Consider the following 22,936-nt stretch of genomic DNA (forward strand, 5'->3'; position numbering starts at 1 on the left):
TGGATTCATATGCAGAATCTGTTTATAGAGATTTGTTAAAGATGACAGTAAACAGACATACACACAGACTGGACAGTTGGACACACTATTATTGTTGAACGGGGCTACCGACTCCTTGGAGCCTCTGGTTGAAGTGAGTGATTGACTTTCCAAAAAGAAATATTAAACAACTACAAAAGGGACACAAAACTACCAGAGAGAGGAGAGGAAACCATAAAGAAACAGAAAACAACTACGATAGCAATTGCAACTTCAACTTTAGTATGTCTATGCCCAGGATCCCATGGATGGACAAAAATATTTCAATAGTGTTACAACAATACACAATGATAACATCAAACGGCACCTTTGAAAAGCAATTTCAGTTTCAACGTTCCCAGTTTGTTTGAGGCAATACCATGTTCATAGTTTGATCTGCTGATTTAACTATGAGGATAGTAAGAGTGTAGTGGTTTAAAACTATAAAATATAAAACAAGAGAAAACAGCCCCAAACCACAGTGACATGTAACACTACAAACACCCTTTGTGATGCTTTACAGAATGTTGCTTTTACCTTTGTGTGATCGGGAGGGCTTGGTGGGCATGCTTGGTGTGTTGCATTACAGTACCTGTGGTAAACGGGCTCAATTATTACTCCTAATTTCTTGATTGAGTGCCTGTTGAAGCAGACAGATGGCTATTAGAGCTACTTTGGAATACAAACTGAGATGCTTGAAATGGCTGCATTTCCAAAAATATTGAGAGTTAAAATGACACAAAATGAACTTAAGCAACACAATGACAGTTTTCGTTTATAAATAATGATGGCTTTTACGGAACACACAGATTTTTTTTAAGCTTATACATATCTCTTTGGCTTTTTGTTGCTTAATAACCATTACGAATTTAAAATATATGGCTAGTCTCGTATCAAATCCATTGAAAAAGTAGAAAAGGCCACTATATATAAAAATAAATATATACAAAACAGTCAATCCATCAAAAAGGGTATGAATGCAGGTTTTTGAAATTGGTTTCTACAGAACTGAAATACACCACAAGCACGCAGATGTAATGTTAGGAATGCATGTGATGAAGTGTGATTCTGGTAGAAGGGAACAAAGACATGTGCGGTGCAAGCAAAGTGCAACAATAACTGTATGCATTATCTTCCTATAGATTTAAATGAAGAAAAAAAAACAGAAGAGGCTAGAATTAATCATGGAGAAGAAAATACAAATTGAGATTCTTGTCACCTCCCCTGGGTTGTTTGAAAATGTACAAAAGGAGTGAAACAGTGAGATTAAAGAGGCGAGACCAAAATAAGAGGCCGTATAATTGGCATTCTTGGCGAAAAAGAATGATGCAATAACAATGTGCTGCAGGTGTGTCTTTGCAGGTCTTATTCCAGCAGGGCCCTTCAAGGAAATTGTGGAGTTTTGCTCACGACTACGGTAGAAATCGGTGTGGTTAAATCTTTACAATTCAACAACAGAGGAACTCCTTGATTTCATCTTGTGGTCAGATAACTTTGGCTTCCTGTCTTCTCTGTAGTCTCTTTGCTTCAGTCCCCTCTGCCCTTTTCGCCATCACCTCAGGCCCTCTACCAGGGGCCCTTCATAGGTGGGCCCTTGGGGGCGTACTCTACTTGATGGCTCATACAGTCTCCAGGATTACACCGGCCATCGTTTCCCTTAGCACCACTCTGCCCAGAAGGGCCTGGGATCCCAGGAACACCCTGCTGACCAACAGGACCCGGGGCTCCCATCTTACCATATCCTTGGGGACCTGGGACACCTGGAAGAAGGGAAATGGAGATAATGTAATGTAATGCTGCACGCATTGCCCTCCTGTAGCACCAATGCACTGCAGAAATAAGAAAGGTGAGTACATACCAAAAAGCAAAGAATCTTTAACAGATGATGCACTATCATTTATCAAGTGAAAATGTTGGAATCATGACACAAACATAACTCTATTTTGGTCATTTGATGTGAGCATCCATGTAAAGTGACTGGAGATGCAAATTGACCAATTCAGCCAAAGCTATCAGAATTCCATGATAATTAAAGATGTTCTGATGTTGATTTGGGTCGTATGAATTAGCCTGGAAATTTAAATTAATGCAAACTTTGAAATTGTCATCATTTTTGTAATGACGGCCAATTCTGACAGTAGTGTTTAGCATCAAGTGTAGCCTGATTATCTAGTGGAAGATTGTTGCAGATGTAAGTGCCTCAATAAAATGCGACAGAAGGAGGGATTTATTGTAACTGAAGTTGCAATTCAAATGTCTTAATATCCTAAGTTATATATGGATTAGTCGGGTAATTTACCTGGTGCTCCCGGAGGTCCTACATCTCCCATTTCTCCAAGACCCTTATCTCCTTTTTCTCCACGTGGTCCTTGCGGTCCTACAGAAAGAGACCAAACATTTTGACCAAAGCTCATTTACTATTTGCTAATGATGACACTAACAGGTCCCTGACATGATGCTTGAAAGACTATTGGTATGTTGATGGCTCACCAGGGAGTCCTTGTCCTCCTGACCGGCCTTGTCTGCCTATCTGTCCAGGGATTCCAGGTAAACCTGGGTTCCCAGGTTTACCTGCAGATCCGTCTTTCCCTGGAGGCCCAGGCCGACCTGGGGACGCCGCCGTCTCCACTGGCATCTGCATGCGAGACATGTAGTAACCCATTCTCTCTGGGGAGGGAAACCATACAATAACTAACAATGATTCCACAGTGGAGAGATGAGACATGATATTTCAGGAAAAAAAGCATTCTACACAGGAAATATTCCAACAATGTAGATGTCCTTACCATCAAAGATCTTCATGACTTGCTGGCGGATGAAGTTCCTGATTTCATCATAATTGACGACAGCCTGTTTAACAATGAATAAATGAAGAGAAAAACAAACATTAATCAAGTAAGATGATTTAAAGATGCTTTATTTGCAAGAGCAGATGGAGCTAGTGAGTGCCTCTGGCCATTGTACTACCTACGCACAACAGATATTGCATGATTTGGAGCTGATTAAAAAAGTGTTTTTTAAAGATTGGTTTCAAGGATGTATGTATAATTAAATTGTATCTCACATCATTTCCTGGTGACCCAGCAGGTCCAGGGACCCCTGGGGTACCCGCTGAGCCTGGGCTTCCCCTCTCTCCTCTCGGCCCAACTTGGCCAATCATGGGCTGTGCATCCTTGGAGTGATAACCTCCACCGCCGGGTGGCCCCGGTCTACCTCTCTCCCCTGCAGGACCCCTCTGGCCTGCAGCCCCTGCTTCACCCTGGGAGACAGATATTGGTAATGTTATTTAACAACAATGTCAGTCATGTAACTTAGAGAATGGCCCCGGCATCTTTTCACTCTGCAATAACCTTACATTCTAAAGTTAAAAATAATTTAAATAATTAAAAATGTTAGAATTATGAGTATAATGTGTTTATAGAAGAATATACTTGTGCACAAAGGATGGTGTGGACACATTTGTTTGCTGTTATTGTAACTGAATGTTGATGGAGCTTCAAATGAACACAAATTATCCTTAAGTAAGTTTCTATGTTTTCAACATGGTATTTCAGTTTGCATTTGTCTTTTAATGCTATATTAAATATTCAGAGGGTTTTGTTTGTCTTTGGTATCCATAAACCAGATAGGAAGTTTAAAAACACTGCTTCAGAGTCTCTTCATGTTTTCCTTACTTCTTTGATTTAAACTCTTTTTCTGTTGACTCACATCTGTTGATTTGCATTGTAAATAAATTGTAAATGAATAAATTGTGAATAAATAACTTTTGTTTAACCATGAGCAACTTGGATTTGTGTTACTTCCTTTCACGGAGAAGTCAGTCACTGGAAAAAAATCATAAAATATTGTATAAAATGGTTAAAAGTCATAAAAAATCCCTCAAATCGTATGTCTAGCATAGTTCGAGTGTAGGGAGTCCAAAACAGTCATAAAAAGCCATAGTCAAATTTTTTCAGAAAAAAAAGTCATACTATAGTATGTTGAAAATTCATGAAAAAAGTCACCCGATAAAATTAATTAAAAAAAATGGTTAAACAGTCATAAAAATCCCTCAAATTGTATGTCAAGCATAGTTTGAGTGTTGTGAGACCAAACCATTCATAAAAAGCCATAGTCAAATTTTTTCAGAAAAAAAAGTCACACTATAGTATGTTGAAAATTCACGAAAACAGTCACTTGATAAAATTCATAAAATATTGTACAAAATTATTAAAAAGTCATAAAAATCCCTGGTATCGTATGTCAAGCATAGTCTGAGTGTTGTGAGGCCAAAACAGTCATAAAAAGCCATAGTCAAATTTTTTCGGAAAAAAAAGTCATACTATAGTATGTCGAAAATTCATGAAAAAAGTCACCCGATAAAATTAATTTAAAAAAATGGTTAAACAGTCATAAAAATCCCTCAAATTGTATGTCAAGCATAGTTTGAGTGTTGTGAGACCAAACCATTCATAAAAAGCCATAGTCAAATTTTTTCAGAAAAAAAAGTCATACTATAGTATGTTGAAAATTCACGAAAACAGTCACTTGATAAAATTAATAAAATATTGTAAATAATGGTTAAAAAGTCATAAAAATCCCTCAAATCGTATGTCTAGCATAGTCTGAGTGTTGTGAGACCAAACCATTCATAAAAAGCCATATTCAAATTTTTTCAGAAAAAAAGTCATACTATACTATGTCGAAAATTCATGAAAAAAGTCACCTGATGAAATTAATAAAATAATGTAAAAAATTGTTTAAAAGTCATAAAAATCCCTCAAATCGTATGTCAAGCATAGTCTGAGTGTTGTGAGATCAAACCATTCATAAAAAGCCATAGTCACATTTTTTGAGAAAAAAAAGTCATACTATAGTATGTTGAAAATTCACTAAAACAATCACCCGATAAAATTCATAAAATATTGTAAAAAATTATTAAAACTTTATAAAAATCCCTCAAATCGTATGTCAAGCATAGTCTGAGTGTTGTGAGGCCAAAACAGTCATAAAAAGCTATAGTCAAATGTTTTCAGAAAAAAAGTCATACTATAGTGTGTAGAAAATTCATGAAAAAATTCACCCGATAAAATTAATAAAATAATGTAAAAAATGGTTAAAAAGTCATAAAAATCCCTCAAATCGTATGTCAAGCATAGTTCGAGTGTAGGGAGGCCAAAACATTCATAAAAAGCCATAGTCAAATTTTTTCGGAAAAAAAAGTCATACTATAGTATGTCGAAAATTCATGAAAAAAGTCACCCGATAAAGTTAATAAAATAATGTAAAAAATGGTTTAAAAGTCATAAAAATCCCTGGTCTCGTATGTTAAGCATAGTCTGAGTGTTGTGAGGCCAAAACAGTCATAAAAAGCTATAGTCAAATTTTTTCAGAAGAAAAAGTCATACTATAGTATGTCGAAAATTCATGAAAAAAGTCACCCGATAAAATTTATAAAAAAAAAAGGTTAAACAGTCATAAAAATCCCTCAAATTGTATGTCAAGCATAGTTTGAGTGTTGTGAGACCAAACCATTCATAAAAAGCCATAGTCAAATTTTTTCAGAAAAAAAAGTCATACTATAGTATGTTGAAAATTCACGAAAACAGTCACTTGATAAAATTAATAAAAAAAAATGGTTAAACAGTCATAAAAAACCCTCAAATTGTATGTCAAGCATAGTTTGAGTGTTGTGAGACCAAACCATTCATAAAAAGCCATAGTCAAATTTTTCAGAAAAAAAAGTCATACTATAGTATGTTGAAAATTAACGAAAACAGGCACTTGATAAAATTCATGAAATATTGTAAAAAATGGTTAAAAAGTCATAAAAATCCCTGGTATTGTATGTCAAGCATAGTCTGAGTGTTGTGAGGCCAAAACAGTCATAAAAAGCCATAGTCAAATTTTTTCGGAAAAGAAAGTCGTACTATAGTATGTTGAAAATTAACGAAAACAGTCACTTGATAAAATTCATGAAATATTGTAAAAAATGGTTAAAAAGTCATAAAAATCCCTGGTATTGTATGTCAAGCATAGTTCGAGTGTAGGGAGTCCAAAACAGTCATAAAAAGCCATATTCATTTTTTTTCGGAAAAGAAAGTCATACTATAGTATGTCGAAAATTAACGAAAACAGTCACTTGATAAAATTCATGAAATATTGTAAAAAATGGTTAAAAAGTCATAAAGATCCCACAAATCGTATGTCAAGCATAGTCTGAGTGTTGTGAGACCAAACCATTCATAAAAAGCCATATTCAAATTTTTCAGAAAAAAAAGTCATACTATAGTATGTCGAAAATTCATGAAAAAAGTCACCTGATGAAATTAATAAAATAATGTAAAAAATTGTTTAAAAGTCATAAAAATCCCTCAAATCGTATGTCAAGCATAGTCTGAGTGTTGTGAGATCAAACCATTCATAAAAAGCCATAGTCACATTTTTTGAGAAAAAAAAGTCATACTATAGTATGTTGAAAATTCACTAAAACAATCACCCGATAAAATTCATAAAATATTGTAAAAAATTATTAAAACTTTATAAAAATCCCTCAAATCGTATGTCAAGCATAGTCTGAGTGTTGTGAGGCCAAAACAGTCATAAAAAGCTATAGTCAAATGTTTTCAGAAAAAAAGTCATACTATAGTATGTAGAAAATTCATGAAAAAATTCACCCGATAAAATTAATAAAATAATGTAAAAAATGTTTAAAAAGTCATAAAAATCCCTCAAATCGTATGTCAAGCATAGTTCGAGTGTAGGGAGGCCAAAACATTCATAAAAAGCCATAGTCAAATTTTTTCGGAAAAAAAAGTCATACTATAGTATGTCGAAAATTCATGAAAAAAGTCACCCGATAAAATTAATTAAAAAAAATGGTTAAACAGTCATAAAAAACCCTCAAATTGTATGTCAAGCATAGTTTGAGTGTTGTGAGACCAAACCATTCATAAAAAGCCATAGTCAAATTTTTTCAGAAAAAAAAGTCATACTATAGTATGTTGAAAATTCACTAAAACAATCACCCGATAAAATTAATAAAATAATGTAAAAAATGGTTTAAAAGTCATAAAAATCCCTGGTCTCGTATGTTAAGCATAGTCTGAGTGTTGTGAGGCCAAAACAGTCATAAAAAGCTATAGTCAAATTTTTTCAGAAGAAAAAGTCATACTATAGTATGTCGAAAATTCATGAAAAAAGTCACCCGATAAAATTAATAAAATAATGTAAAAAATGGTTTAAAAGTCATAAAAATCCCTGGTCTCGTATGTTAAGCATAGTCTGAGTGTTGTGAGACCAAACCATTCATAAAAAGCCATAGTCAAATTTTTTCAGGAAAAAAAGTCATACTATAGTATGTTGAAAATTCACGAAAACAGTCACTTGATAAAATTAATAAAATATTGTAAATAATGGTTAAAAAGTCATAAAAAATCCCTCAAATCGTATGTCTAGCATAGTCTGAGTGTCGTGAGGCCAAAACAGTCATAAAAAGCCATAGTCAAATTTTTTCGGGAAAAAAAGTCATACTATAGTATGTCGAAAATTCACGAAAACAGTCACCCGATAAAATTCATAAAATATTGTAAATGGTTAAAAAGTCATAAAAATCCCTCAAATTGTATGTCTAGCATAGTTCGAGTGTAGGGAGTCCAAAACAGTCATAAAGAGCCATAGTCATTTTTTTTCGGAAAAGAAAGTCGTACTATAGTATGTTGAAAATTCACGAAAACAGTCACTTGATAAAATTCATGAAATATTGTAAAAAATGGTTAAAAAGTCATAAAGATCCCACAAATCGTATGTCAAGCATAGTCTGAGTGTTGTGAGACCAAACCATTCATAAAAAGCCATATTCAAATTTTTTCAGAAGAAAAAGTCATACTATAGTATGTCGAAAATTCATGAAAAAAGTCACCCGATAAAATTAATAAAATAATGTAAAAAATGGTTTAAAAGTCATAAAAATCCCTCAAATCGTATGTCAAGCATAGTCTGAGTGTTGTGAGATCAAACCATTCATAAAAAGCCATAGTCACATTTTTTGAGAAAAAAAGTCATACTATAGTATGTTGAAAATTCACTAAAACAATCACCCGATAAAATTCATAAAATATTCTAAAAAATTATTAAAACTTTATAAAAATCCCTCAAATCGTATGTCAAGCATAGTCTGAGTGTTGTGAGGCCAAAACAGTCATAAAAAGCTATAGTCAAATTTTTTCAGAAAAAAAGTCATACTATAGTATGAAGAAAATTCATGAAAAAATTCACCCGATAAAATTAATAAAATAATGTAAAAAATGGTTAAAAAGTCATAAAAATCCCTCAAATCGTATGTCAAGCATAGTTCGAGTGTAGGGAGGCCAAAACATTCATAAAAAGCCATAGTCAAATTTTTTCGGAAAAAAAAGTCATACTATAGTATGTCGAAAATTCATGAAAAAAGTCACCCGATAAAATTAATTAAAAAAAATGGTTAAACAGTCATAAAAAACCCTCAAATTGTATGTCAAGCATAGTTTGAGTGTTGTGAGACCAAACCATTCATAAAAAGCCATGGTCAAATTTTTTCAGAAAAAAAAGTCATACTATAGTATGTTGAAAATTAACGAAAACAGGCACTTGATAAAATTCATGAAATATTGTAAAAAATGGTTGAAAAGTCATAAAAATCCCTGGTATTGTATGTCAAGCATAGTCTGAGTGTTGTGAGGCCAAAACAGTCATAAAAAGCCATAGTCAAATTTTTTCAGAAAAAAAAGTCATGCTATAGTAGGCTATGTCAAAAATTCATGAAAAAAGTCGTCCGATAAAATTAATAAAATAATGTAAAAAATGGTTAAAACGTAATAAAAAGCTCTCAAATCGTATTTCAAGCATAGTCTGAGTGTTGTGAGCCGAAAACAGTCTGGGGAAAAAAAAGTTACAGTATAGTATTTAAAGAAAATGTTGCATAATAAAGTAATGGAAGGTAGGGTGACACAAATCATACAAATAACATAGAAAATTATCACTTTTCACACTGAGACTGAGGCCACCATTCGGGTTGTTTAAATGTATAAAAAACCCAGCCCTGACACATTAGCAACAGTGATTTATCAAGGACAAAGCCGCCCATAATGGACGTCTAATGTTTACATGTCACCGACAGACAAGCAGTTTGTGAAAAAGAGAGGAGCCAGAAGAATACAGGAGCCTGTGCTTGTCTTTCTCCTCTGTTCTCCTCTTCTGCGCAGCTAAAACCATGACAATGCCATCCTGTCAGCATGACAAATTGCCTCATCTAGCATCTCCCCTCAGGCTTAATAGCATTATCCCAGAGGCAGAGAATAACTTTATCACTGCATCCACCTACAGTCCTGTAAGCCTGAGAGATCCAACAGGCTCTACAGCAACAGAGGGCTGAGCAAGTGGACGTGTGCCAGTTTGGATAGGGATAAAGCAAGGTAAGGAGGGTGTCAGTTGAAGGGTCGGAGGGTGGGTGAACTGATGACTTGTCTTGAGTGCTGAGTGGGCGGAAATAGAGAGAACAAACATTTTCAGCACTGGCATGAGTCTATGAACTTAAGGAACAGAAGAGGGGGCGCATCTCTTTGCTTTCGGATGGTTTGCGGTGCCAAAGGATGGTTAATGCTCAGTTTTACTACGCTACACACACACACACACACACACACACACACACACACACGCTGAGGGGTACCACTTTTTTGCGCTGTTATTGCGAGTTTGCACACTGCTATCTCATTTTACGTAGTTTATTTATTATTATTTTATTTATTTATCAAACCTGACAGTCATCGGCCAAACAGCGCATACTCCGCCCTCCAGCTTAATTAGAGCGCCTCTAATAGAGCAAGGAATGGGCCCACATGTATCTAACATGGATCTTGCAATGACAAAAAGAAAAGCGCAAAAAAAACCCCACATAAAGCGGTGAACCAAGGAAAAGGTAGCGTACAACAGGGCACAGGCGAGTATAACCGGTTCCGGTCCACCAGAAATCCACGTAATGTGCAGAAAAACCGTGAAATGAGACAAAATAATGGGCAGATAAAATAACTGGTTTGCGAAATTCATGGAATGTCCAGAGCGGTAACCTAATGATGTCACCACCAGCAAGAGATGAACGACAGACCAGGTATGTCGCTGCAGGCATGTCGGTATTCTGCAGGGGATCTCAGACATCCCATCCAGACCTGAAACATCCAGACCTGAGACACACAAACCTGAGACACCCAGACCTGAGACACCCAGACCTCAGACACCCAGACCTCAGGCGTCCACGTCCACGACCACTCGTGTTCTCAGTAAAAGAAAAAAATACCTGAGCAAATAGTCTCAGATAAACCATTCACTAAAAAAATATTAAAGAATACAAAAACTGAATTGTTCCAGTCTGCGTTGATTATTTTTTTTCTCCATTTATATTTTCAATCACTTTCAACATAACAATGTGGATCAAGTCCATTTGCCGTATTATTGCATGGCTGCTTTATTGTAACGATGATTTCTGGTTTGCATAATTGAAAAAGTATGATTTGTGTGGCGCTTCCTGGTTTAAGAGGCTGAGAATTTCCACCCGTAGAATAGAGGAGCGCTCTCACTGGCGAAAGGATTGCACCTCAAGTGGGCGCAAATGTGTTCGTAAATCTAGCCCTGAGTCAGCTCTTACCTTTGGACCGTGCTGCCCGTTGTCTCCTGGTAAACCTGGCGCTCCCTGTCAAAAGGAGAGATCCGTCAAAAGAATGAAAAATGCACATCACCACATATCACTCTCTCCGTGATACTTTAATGTGGGACTAACACCACACCCACATATAACTCACATCTTTACCAGCTGCACCATCGCCGCCTGGCTCTCCCTAAAAGACAAAGTACAAGCAGGTTGAAAAAAAAGTAAACGTCAGATATATTGGCATGGTGGAAGCTCTCATGGTGTTCGGTTTCTGGGAGACAAATTTAGACGTACACACAAGTTGAGAGGTACTGACCATAAGCCCTGGGTGCCCGGGTGGTCCTGGGGCTCCTCCCATCCCTGGAAGACCCCTCTCACCAGCTTGGCCCTTATCACCTTGTATACCCTACAGAGGGAACACACACACCCACGCAAAATATACTACATAGAATAGCATAGCTCATCAAATGTTCCATTTAATCAATTTCTACTTCATTAAAAATACGATGGTCACATGTTTACCACTCCTGATGAACCTGGTGGTCCTGGTGGACCAGCTGGACCCGTAGAACCCTAAAGAGGTAAATACACATACAAGTTTAACACACTAACATATTACAGTATCAATAGAAGATACATACAAGTTAAAAGGACAGTGAACTTACAATGTGGCCGGAGGGTCCAGGTCGTCCCGGAGCTCCTGGGGTACCGGGATCACCCTGGAAAGGACACAGATTGATTGATTGATTGATTGATTGATTGATTGAATAATTATATATATATATATATATATATATATATATATATATATATATATATATATATTCCTGCATTGTGCTTGTATGCACAGATTGGGATGTGCACTTTAATCTACATTCAAATCCAGAAAGAAAGCAAAAAATATTTACATCGTGTCCCAGCCTGCCTGGTGCTCCAGGTGGACCTGAAGGTCCAGCTTCACCCTGAAGGAATGAGAAAGTCATGAAAAGGTAATGAAAAGTGGATTGCATCACTCCTCCACGAGTGGAAAAATTAAAACAATGAGGTACCTCAACCCGTGTCATGGCCGTCATGATCAGTGTGATAAAACAACTTGGCCTAATTCACAAGCAACAGGCATGTGGCAATGGTAAATAGACAAACAGACAGACATAGAGCAATGGCAAAGCAATGAGTTGTTGGCTAACCTTCTGTCCAGGGAAGCCAGTGTGGCCAGTTTTCCCTTTGAATCCCTGAGGAGAGACATCAAAGAGAACGAGATTGGTGCAGTATCAAAATTCACAAAGTGGAGGCTGCCAAAGAGCAGGCAGACGGGTCTTTGAAATCAGGAACACCTGCTCTTGGGTAGAACACAATCTGAGATGCAGAGAGAGAGTGAGATAAATAGGAAGGAAAGAGAAGGGAGGGAGATGGGCAGCTTCCTCGTTCCTTCGCTGTAGCTGACTACAGCGTGTGGATATAACGATCTCTGCTGAGACACAAAGATCTTACAGAAGTTTGGAAGCCTAAAAGTTTCAAATGGGGTCACATCATCTTCAACATTAATAAGACTCGATTGCACATACATGAGTTGGGGCTTATTTGACTGTGAAACTACAGAAAAGAATCAAGAATCCAGTTGATCTTGCCCTCTTCAAACTTTGCTATACATATGCATTCTTTTATTTGAATCCAAAATGCAAGTCACAATCTCAAGAGCGCAATAACGCCACCCATCGTTGGCAATCCATCTCCCCATTAAGAGCTTTAGGAAATGGCTTAGTCATGCAGGCTGATTTGAATGCTAGTTTTTTGGTTTGAGGAAGTCAATGTGAGCTGTGGCAATGCAGCTCTAATCCATTCTATAAAAAGTATGCCTCCCACATTTCATCTTCAAAAACAAGTTGCTCTATGTGGGAAAATAACGAGGGCATCGCTGATGTGAATGTTTTTGGAGGAACAGGAACATTCTCATCTATCTCGAAAATGTATTTCATGTTTTAAGGAAAATAGTCTTTAGCAATGCTAACATCCCTACGAAGTTGTATTTAAACTTTGAGCTAAATGCAAACTCATGACAGATCTGCATCATTATCTGTACCCAAAAAAATCCATAATAATCCACATAATTCACTGAAGACGGACAATTCACTCAGACACATAATGAATTAAAACCTCATCTCCTTAAACTGTCTAACTTGTAATGCATGCGTTCAAAATAACTATTATACATATCAAAGGGCTACAAGTGATTCATAAAGATTATTACAAAATGCACATTATTTTTCATATTAACATCTTGTTTGGATAGCGCCTTCAGGATGTGCTGCTCACAATGTATTTCTTGCACCCTAATTTGCATTGTTTTCTGCACCGGATGGATAGAGAATCAAATCAGGTCATGCAGAGGTGATACTTACTGGGATTCCTCGTGGTCCTACCGGGCCTGCAGGGCCTAACTCTCCCTGGCAATGAAAAAAAAATGTACCGAAGGTCAACTGTTTTGCTCCATTTATTTAACTGTAGCAACGATAGCATGACCTCAGTGTGTGTCTGTGTGTGTGTGTGTGTGTGTGTGTGTGTGTGTGTGTGTGTGTGTGTAACTCACCCGCAGCCCTGGTTTCCCGTCCTTTCCATCCAATCCCTCGATGCCAGGGGGGCCCTTTCCAGAGAGTGCAAATGTGAATTCTGAATTATACAGCTCATGTTGGAATGGGTCAACCTCACGTAATATACAGTATTACAACATGGCCATACCATCATCCCAGGGGAGCCTGGTGAGCCTGGGGGTCCAGTTGATCCCTGAGAGCCGTGACCACCATCATTGCCCTTTGAAAGCATGGATTTTCAGCACAATATTTGGCATTTTGGTTGCAGAATTATCAGCTAAATGTGGGCTTTGTACTCACCTTTTCACCTTTGAGCCCAGGTTGCCCTTCCCTTCCAGTTTTACCAGCAAGACCTGGTGCACCCTAAAAGTACAAACAGTAAGTAACAGATTAAGTAACTACAACTACTCCGAAGGCAACAGTTTATCGTAGAGCAGTTAAAACATTTACATACTGGTGGTCCTGGGAAACCTGGTTGTCCTTGGAAACCCTTGAATTAAAAAAAGAGTAACATGAATATTGGTTTCCCCCCCTAAAGGTCACATTTTTCGATCATGTGTTTTTCTATACATACCGGCTCCCCTTTGGCACCAAGAGGCCCAGCTGGTCCCGTGTCTCCTTTAATGCCCTGCAGACACAGATTGGCTCAAATTAAAGTTTGTGATAAGAAATGAGGAAGCCAGGCTCTAAATGTTGCTGGGTTAAATTATGATGAGACACTGACCGGTGAACCAGCCTGTCCTTGGTACCCAGGGTTACCAGGAGGACCCTGCAGATGGGAGGAACATAGTCAGTGATATGCAACACGAGCTGCATATGCATTGTGTAGTAAATATCATTGATGGTGTGATGACTTACCGATTCTCCTTTCTGACCACTGCTTCCTGGGCTCCCGCGCTCGCTCTTCAGTCCCTGACAAATACATATGGACAGTTAATCAATGCAAACGCTTGTCCATCCATTAAAACTGTCAGATTGCTGTCAATCTTCCTTTATGAGGCAGGTGAGAGTAACTTACAGGAAGTCCAGGGGGTCCCATGCTTCCTGGATACCCGGGAGTCCCAGAAAGGCCCTGAGGTGAAGGTCATACACTCAATCAAACGTGGAAATGTATGATTTTTCTACATGTTGTGATTTCAGATAAACTGATTCTTACCTGCTCGCCCTTCAATCCTGGGAGGCCAGGTGACCCTGCCTCACCATTCGTACCCTGAGAATAATGGGAGAAGGGAATGATTAAAAAAAATGTTTCTGTCAAAGAAAAGAGGAAAAAGGAAACACCTAACTGACTTGTGCCTACTCCCTTTGGGGAGGTCTATATTTGATGTTGTCATCTGCTCTCTACCTATCAGGCTACAGCATGGTGACTTGAGTCTGTGCTGCCGATCTAGTCGGTTGGTCCATAAATTATACCCTCCTCTTCGTCTCCCCTTATTATGTTTTACCAAAAGCTGCAGACTTTGTTAAACTCTTCATCAAACAAAGAAGTGGCATGGGGTTAATATGTTACTAAGCAACACAATAAAGTTAAGTCAAACTACAGGCTGACTTATTTGAATGGCACTTTGATCTTAACATTAATATACATGTGCAAGTGTGATCTGTTGCCTAGCAACAGCTGCTGTAAGCGGAAGACAAATTATGTGCTAGGGAAAAAAAAAAGATAAAGTCTTCTTTTCAATGAGTGAATAAAACTGGGCGCTTTTGAAATGGCGGCATCTGTGGGTGATAATTAGCTGTTTAGCTAACTGTGTATTTATATGAATTGTCCCATAAGAATACATCAATTGAAATTAAAAAACATTGGAATGGAAGAATATAACTGTGACATATTAGTTAGTCAGAGTGATTGCTGAGGGTGGTAATTAAGAGAAAATAATCCGTAGCTGATCATACTGAGGAGAAACTCATTAGTAGCTCAGTAAGTTAGTTGAGTGACTTCCTCCCCACTGAATACGAGCAATAACTTCAACAGCTGGGTCACACTTATTCCTCATACGCAGTATAAACAGAGACACCACTGAACACAACAGGCTAACACCTGCAATAAAAGTGATACTATGCTGCAAATGGATTCCATGCAGCGCTCAGTCAGCTCATCCATTCAGCATCTCTAACCTCCTTCAACAATAAATCTGTAAGGGTGGTGGTGGGGGGGGGTGTCGGCACAGCAGTCCCCCTCTCCATCACTTAGACGGGGGAATAATTTAACAACTGGAGAAAGAGACAACCCAATTGTTTCCTCATCTGAAATAACTTTCATTAAAAAGCCACAGAGAGAGGCAGGGAGGGCGGAGAGATGACATAATTAAGGGCTGCTTGATTTAAGAGTGACATCATTTGTATCGGAAAAGCCCCCCAAAATACTGTGAAAAGTAAAGTAATTAAAGAAGTGGACTATGCACAGTAACTATGCACATTTTCTCGAATACTGTACTGTGCTATTTATATTTCTACTTCATTACATGTCATGCAAATTGTCTGACTTTTCACTCCTTACATTTAGTTGGCACCTAAAGTTATTAGTTACTTTTGAGATTAAGATACTATTAAAATACAGTTTAAAAGTATATAAGTATCTGAGATCTTATAAGATACAATGTATTGTTGAATATGACAACAGTGGTGTCCAGCCTTCGTGTGGGAGTTGTTTGCAGTTATCACAGGCTGGCTTCTCCTATAGACCTCTTAGATGGTTTCATTTAAATAACAGTCAGAAGCCCAAAAGGGAATATGTACCCAATATTTCACAGGAAAGAAAAGATTAGATAAAAAAGTAAAATGTAGCAGAACTTTGTATTTTCTTTATTCCTGCCAAAATAATCATGTCATCTCCCCTCTCTCTGAGGTTCTGTAGGGGGAATCACTGCACTAAACTGTACATACATTAGATATAACTAACCCCACCTCAAGAAACTGTACATACATTAGATATAACTAACCCCACCTCAAGCAGCTACAACAGGAAACTGTGGTGTAAGCCTTGATGCATCTGTATTTACAATTAAACAATGACATCTGAGTGCTTCTTCCATCACTGATTAAGGGAGCTGACGGGAGGAAAAAATGAAAATGATGTTGAGTGAATTAAGCTTACAGGTAAACCAGATGGGCCCTGAGGACCTGGGAAGCCTGGAGGTCCCTGTGGACAGAAAACAGTGAAAGGAACACCTGAGACAATATGAACTCGTGATGAAAAATCAATTTACATCTCTTATAGCAATTATGTGAACAATAGAAACACAGCAAGCTTGTGTGTAAATCAGTATTTGAAAGGTTCGTGTGTTGGGCCGCATTGTACATCATTTTTACTGAGGCCAGTAGGGGGCTCTGTGAACTCATGGAAAGTGGCAGACACAGGCTCCTCTCAAGTCCCTTCAAATCTGAAGCTTTGAGACAAAAAACCCAATGGTGCTGTCCTAAAACTTGTGGGGAAAAAAATGGAATCTCTTGCCTCACAGAAGACACGACTACTGTAAAGCCGTGACAAGAATACACTTATAGTTTTCAAGTTTATAATAGCGTTTTGTTGATGCCATCAGAGTACCGGGAAACTTTAAAAATCAGCATGTGGGTATAATCCACAAAGTAAGAGATGAGATTTCCTGAATACTTCCTCATCTAATACCAACTTTAAAGCTTTCAAGGCTTCATAGAAGTTACAGTTGAGCTGTGTGGATTGGTTCAACAGGAAGAAGATATGTTGCTGAATCTCACCATGTTTCCTGGTATTCCAGCGTGGCCTCTTTCTCCTGGTATACCCTGTAGAAAACAAAGAAAGTCATTTTGCATGCATACTTAAAGGATAAAGGAAGTCACACAGACATTCTCATACCAAATTAACAGTATGCACACGACAGACTCACCTGCTCTCCTCTTGTTCCCTGTGATCCAGGTGTACCTGGCACTCCAGGCATTCCTGGTCTGTCTTCCTGCTAAGCCAGGACATAAATCAGTCAAGAAATGTGCACATACGCCTGTGTGAATGTCTGCATGTGAATGTTTGCGTGCACATCCTTGAAATATCATAATGATCTCAACTGACCAATGGTTGTGTCGCCTGCGCTCTCTGCAGTCTCTCCAAACACTGGAAGCAGACGGGAGAATACGTTATCGGAGTATCGGAGCATCACATCTGCCTCTATATTACGTCTTCTCACATCGTCGCATTGAAAATGAGGGATTGCATTTGCTTTCATCAAGGCTCGACAACAAACACAGTGACTGCACGATGAGTGAAATTTCATGCGACTCTGGAGTGATCAGAAACTCCCAGTTCCTCCAAGTCTCACCTTGTCACAGCTGTCCAGGGGGGTTACACCGGGCTTGCCCTGGTCTCCTTTTTCTCCCTTGGCACCATCTGTGCCTGGTACCCCTGGAAATCCTTTCAAACAGTCCCCTTCTTTACAGTCCTCCTGTGTTGTGGAACACACACATTACATACAGTGTACATAAATGTGCTGCATACACTAACATTTATCACAGGTTGCCATGCCAAAAGAGCAAAGCAAAAAAATGGAATAAAGGAAACCCAAATCATGAACTTACTTCATCTCCTCCAGTAGCGTCTTGAGGCAGCTGATGTGCTCCAATGTATCTCTAGAGAAGCGACAAGGAAACCAGCATAACATTAATATTTACTCTATGGCATCAAATACAATAATTAAGGGAACCACAATTGTTTTTTCGACAAAAAGAGTTCAAGGACTGTGTTACAATGAGGTTTGGTTCCTTCACTGACCTTGACATTGCACAATGATGTCACATGACGGTGAACTACACCTCTTCCCCAATTATATTGAAGTTATTGTATAAGCCTAGAGAGATTTTTATACCAGTTTAGTGCATCATGCTAATTCTGACCAGGATAGGTTTGTGCATTTCAGATGGAAGAGACAAAATTAAGTATACATATACAATGTCAATTTGCTGAGTCTGTTAAAATCACACAAGGTACCTCACTTTATCATTAAAAAAATGGTATAAAGCATTCAGTACTATGTAAAAATAAGATTACAGAAGTGAGAGAACTGCCTTACTTCTCTTTTGCCTTACTCGACAGTTATAAATGATAAACCATGTTCCGGGGTATTATATTAACCCTGATATGATGATGCGGTTACAGATGATGATATAAATCTATCATCCCTTATACTGTTCAGGGTCATGGACGGGGCTGAAGACGATCTTGGTTAACATTGGCCGAAGCCAAGGTCCATCACGGACAGGCTGCCAGTATATCGCAGGGCTGATACAAAGAGACAGACAGCCATTCACGCTCACATTCACATGGGCAATTTAGAGTCATCAATTAACCCAACCTGCTGGTCTTGTGGGAGGGAGCAGTCAGAGAATATGCAAACTCCACACGCACACAAAAACATTTCTAATAAAGGCTGTGAAGCTGTAATTAAAGTATGGCCGGACGTCAAGTCTGCACCAGAAAAGTTTTTAATTCAAACAGTAGAACGAGGCACCAAGAAATCAGGGCAGACGCATATAAGTGGCTCTGCCCACACATGCTGGAAATGTGCAAGAAAACATTGAAGACCAAAAAAAAAGCTACCCTCCCTCTTTATGCTGAGTTCTGAAATAAAACTCTGCTCTCTCCACAAGCCGTATCACATTCACTGCAAAGGAGCTCTGCTCCTTATCAAAGCAGCGGGACCCTTTCCACTGTGAGTCCGTCAATAGCACCTGGCCTGATTTCAAAGTCGTTACAAACCCATTTTACATTGTTCAAACCGGAGCCATTAGCTAGAAAGGCCATTCTACGATGCACGCTATTGGCTGTTTAATGGCCACAAAGCCGTTGCGTATTAACAGGCTTGCAAAAATGGAGGTTCTCAATAATTATGCCCTCATGTAATGTTCACCAACGCCACACTTAACGGGATCTGCAAATTGCTAACTTTGTGATTTTTCTCCGAGCAACACACCATTACGTTTTTCCACTATGAGTTACATAATACCTGAAGAACCGTGAAAAGGAGGCATTGATGTGTTTATCTGCGAAGATTAAGGCCAAACTAAATCTGGATGTATATGGATTGGGGAGGGTGCCAATTTTTCCAAAATATTCAAACTTCTTACCGAGGGGAAAAATATGAAGTAATTCTGCAATAGGTCAGAGTTTACCGTACAGCTAAGTGGAGCTTGACTGTTTGTCTGTAGTCATTTGAACAATAGCGGTGATTGCTCAACACCTTTCTGCAGAGTTTCTATAGTCTTAAATGCTGTCCAGATTGGTTTACTGATTTCCCAGCACCTCCCTTTCCTCCATTAAACTATTACTTTAATTCCTTTGTTGAAGGTGAAGTTCCCCTTGAGTGCTGGCTGGAGATCAGCATCGATGTTCCTTTAATGAAATTAAGCCATCAGCAGACTTGAAAGAAACTTTGATGTTGTCCTTACACTTCCTTTAAGTAAACTAGGTTTGTCCACAACAACAGAGTTTTCAAACTATTCTGAGGCCAAACTAAACAGACTGACACTCTGATTATGCAAATAATTCCTGCATGTTTCAAGTTATAAATCTCAGTCACCATGAAATATACAGGCATGTACAGGAGCCTTATGTCCACTCTCATAGTTATCCATAAATATTTCAACATACTCCTTTTTAATATTTTGCGACATAAACCAACATCCAACAGTATTTCCGTTTAATCGTGACACAATAAAAATAAGATTTTTTAGAAAAAGAAGGGTGTTCACACATAGCAAAACAATAATTGTTATGAAATGGAAATGCATTTACTTTAATGGAGTCAAATGTGTGTGAAATGCTAAAAATCATAACATGGTCTCACTTACTTACTTCTCTGAAAGAATAATTTGTGACCTTGATAACTCTGTTTTCAAATCAAATAAAGCAGCCAAGGAAGTACCGGACCTTTTTTTAATTTTCAGACACATACATTTTGTGTGTCTGCATTATTCCCTATATTATTACTAAGAGCCACCTGTTCCCCTTTTCTCTCTAATTTTACTTACGATGTGTCCAGGCAAACCCGGTTTCCCCTGTATCCCGTCGTTTCCAGGGATACCCTGAAAGAAGGAACTGAGGTTGAACTGATCTGTTGCCAGTCACGGGCTGGCCACTCCCATCTCCACCAATGTTCAAGGCAGAGTCAAACGGTCACGGTCAAAATGATCACACCTGATCTTTTTTTTCAACCATGTCTTATGAAACTTAGTACTGTATTGCATTCAGCCAGTGTTACAAATGCACCCTTGTCAAAGACATGACCTCTTCCATCACCACCTTTGATGCCTTCCTCACACCTTTCCCTTTAGGGACACAGATCACAGGAACACCTTATTTGAAGGTCTGCTGGTGTTACAAACTTTAGAAAGGAATCAAACTGGTCCCTCAAATTAGACATTTTTACACGTTAGACCTCCAAATAACTGTTCATGTCTTGACGGACATTCCCAAAGCTTGCTCACTTGCTTCCCACATGGGTTAAAGCAGCAGCTGGACGGGTTAGTGCGTTTATCATTTGATCCTGGTTATGGAAGCCTTTTTAAAACCAGGCCATTGCACACATTCAGTACGTACTGTTGCTCCATTTCCTACATGCACATTACGCATTTTATTTCCCCATCACGTTGCAAAGCACGTCAAAGCGTTGCCTTTCTTAAGATCCCCAGTTGCCCAAGTAAGCCATTTGTAGTTTAATCCAGGCTGATGGAGCAGCTACTGAATTGAACTGAAGAGAGACCCCCCCGTCACCAGCCTACTGCCCCTTTCTCTTACTTGTGGTCCCACCATTCCAGTAACACCGTGATCCCCAGGTGGACCAGGAGGGCCGGGAGGTCCTGGTGGGCCCTGTAACACAAAAAACATCACACATCCACAGCCAAACACACGGGAAAGAATTATGGGAACAAACTTTGCAAAGTAACAAAAACAAAAAAACAAAGCTTGCAAACAAAGTCAAAGTTATCAGACAGGACCGCTGGCTGACAGATCAGACCTGAGGCCCAGGCTGCCATGTGTTTATTGGAGTTCCTGGAGCTCCCTGGAAGGCAAAAGTAATCAAAATCAGAGTAGCACCAGTGTTTGCCATACAGAAAATGCACAGTGTAAGAATAATACAAGAAATGTCAAACCACAGAATGATGCAGGGAGAAAATAACTGCGCATGAGTGTACGTTTTTCTCAATATGCTCCCTATGGAGTGTACGTTTAAAAAAATCTATATGTATTCAAACTCCTTCTGCGAGGCAACAATTGTCTAGATTAAACTAATTGTACGACACCATTTCTCTGTTTCCGTGTGTGTGTGTGTGTGTGTGTGTGTGTGCGTGTGTGTGTGTGTGTGTGTGTGTGTGTGTGTGTATGTGTGTGTATACTCACAGGTCCGCCTATGCCTGAGTGCACAGGGATTATGCAACCGCACTCTCCAGGTTCACCCTAAAATATACATCAAAAGACGCATGAAAAGAAAGCTTAAGTCAGAGTCATTGCAGAAATTCAAGCACATGCAGCAAAACCAAGTTCTTGTTCAACATTCAAACTCGAGTCGCTGGAAGAAACTCTTTGATCTTCCAGGACTCGTCTTTGCAGCTTTGCTATGTCGAAATCTCCCGCATCATAAAAACACTCAAAACTGCGGGGGGTGAAATGCAATGAGCATTTTTTAATAATAATTTGTCAACTTAAAATGTTGCAATACATGAATTTAACCTAAAAACTTAATGCAGTCTATGAATACCATGAATGTATGGTACGAAAGGCGCATTTCACCTAACATCTGTAAGATGAAGAGCCAACAATGAAACCCTAATTACACCACCTGCTCCTCCTCTTACATCCAGTCAGGTTTTGACAGTAATATATGAGCACTCTGGGATAACTTAGTATGAATACACTGAATAAAGATACCTATTTCTCATTCTCTTAGGTTTTTCTCAACTTTTTCCTCTTTAACTGTGGGCTCCTGTCCCACATCTCACACGCCTCTCGACCCTTAAGCATGGCCTCCACCGCTTCTTCATCTCTCCCACCCTCTCAGTGACAGTCTGGACTGGTGGCTCTGATGAATGCGGTAATTAATAGTCTCACACACTTTCTCTCTTAAGGCCCCTGAAACTCCTCTTGTCTGCCAGCAACAGTACACTCGTCACCTTAGCTGCTAGATCTGTGGCTCCAGGCAGGTGTGTGTGTGTGAGCGCATGGATGTGTGTGTGTGTGTGTGTGTGTGTGTGTGCGTGAGATAAGGGGAACCATCTCTTGCGATTACCATCTGTTCCACCCCCTCATATTCAAACCCCTCCAGACCCCTTCATCCAAACAAAACGGTAGACTTACCTTGTCCCCCTTAGCTCCGTCAAGTCCCTGCAAAGGAAGGAGACAGCACACACAGAGGCACACACACAAGCACTTAGTTACTCTTGCTTTGTTGTTCCAGAAGAAAGCTCACGGGGCAGTGAGCTGAGTGTAGATCAGGGGACAGAGGATGAGATGGGAGCAGACATCGCCTCTGTTATGGACCGAGGCGGACGTCCTTGGTAACAAATGATGCCTAAATCAAGGGCAATTCCCAAAGAAGCTCAAAGGAAATTAAAAACTCTGAGCAGACGCTAACACTGACGTAACAACGCACGTTTGCCACTTTAAAGTCTTTAACATCTCTTCCAATTGTTGATGCATTATGTGCAA

The 22,936-nt window shown here is 38.9% G+C and overlaps 1 protein-coding gene across 3 annotated transcripts in view; it reads right to left on the minus strand.

Annotated features, from left to right (window-relative positions):
• col16a1 (collagen, type XVI, alpha 1) overlaps positions 1-22,936 on the minus strand; it is a 62,410-nt gene continuing 39,474 nt past the window's right edge. The window contains exons 35-67 of one of the 3 annotated variants that reach the window (XM_084032107.1): positions 22,586-22,612; positions 21,632-21,688; positions 21,249-21,293; positions 21,029-21,100; positions 20,263-20,316; positions 17,815-17,865; positions 17,559-17,681; positions 17,312-17,353; positions 17,133-17,198; positions 16,984-17,028; positions 16,364-16,408; positions 14,423-14,476; positions 14,285-14,338; positions 14,125-14,178; positions 13,991-14,035; positions 13,841-13,894; positions 13,721-13,756; positions 13,567-13,629; positions 13,415-13,486; positions 13,266-13,319; positions 13,078-13,122; positions 11,866-11,910; positions 11,587-11,640; positions 11,344-11,397; positions 11,201-11,251; positions 10,995-11,084; positions 10,830-10,865; positions 10,676-10,720; positions 3,083-3,277; positions 2,805-2,868; positions 2,509-2,685; positions 2,318-2,395; positions 1-1,778 (exon numbers count right to left, since the gene is read on the minus strand). In XM_084032107.1, coding sequence (XP_083888233.1) covers positions 1,585-1,778; positions 2,318-2,395; positions 2,509-2,685; positions 2,805-2,868; positions 3,083-3,277; positions 10,676-10,720; positions 10,830-10,865; positions 10,995-11,084; positions 11,201-11,251; positions 11,344-11,397; positions 11,587-11,640; positions 11,866-11,910; positions 13,078-13,122; positions 13,266-13,319; positions 13,415-13,486; positions 13,567-13,629; positions 13,721-13,756; positions 13,841-13,894; positions 13,991-14,035; positions 14,125-14,178; positions 14,285-14,338; positions 14,423-14,476; positions 16,364-16,408; positions 16,984-17,028; positions 17,133-17,198; positions 17,312-17,353; positions 17,559-17,681; positions 17,815-17,865; positions 20,263-20,316; positions 21,029-21,100; positions 21,249-21,293; positions 21,632-21,688; positions 22,586-22,612 — 2,241 coding nt within the window. In that variant the 3' untranslated portion in view covers positions 1-1,584. Of the gene's footprint in view, positions 1,779-2,317; positions 2,396-2,508; positions 2,686-2,804; positions 2,869-3,082; positions 3,278-10,675; positions 10,721-10,829; positions 10,866-10,994; positions 11,085-11,200; positions 11,252-11,343; positions 11,398-11,586; positions 11,641-11,865; positions 11,911-13,077; positions 13,123-13,265; positions 13,320-13,414; positions 13,487-13,566; positions 13,630-13,720; positions 13,757-13,840; positions 13,895-13,990; positions 14,036-14,124; positions 14,179-14,284; positions 14,339-14,422; positions 14,477-16,363; positions 16,409-16,983; positions 17,029-17,132; positions 17,202-17,311; positions 17,354-17,558; positions 17,682-17,814; positions 17,866-20,262; positions 20,317-21,028; positions 21,101-21,248; positions 21,294-21,631; positions 21,689-22,585; positions 22,613-22,936 lie in introns of all 3 variants that reach the window. The other 2 variants (XM_084032106.1, XM_084032108.1) reach the window with 2 other exon arrangements.

This window comes from Eutrigla gurnardus (genome assembly GCF_963514095.1).
Source record: "Eutrigla gurnardus genome assembly, chromosome: 17".
Classification (NCBI taxonomy): domain Eukaryota; kingdom Metazoa; phylum Chordata; class Actinopteri; order Perciformes; family Triglidae; genus Eutrigla; species Eutrigla gurnardus.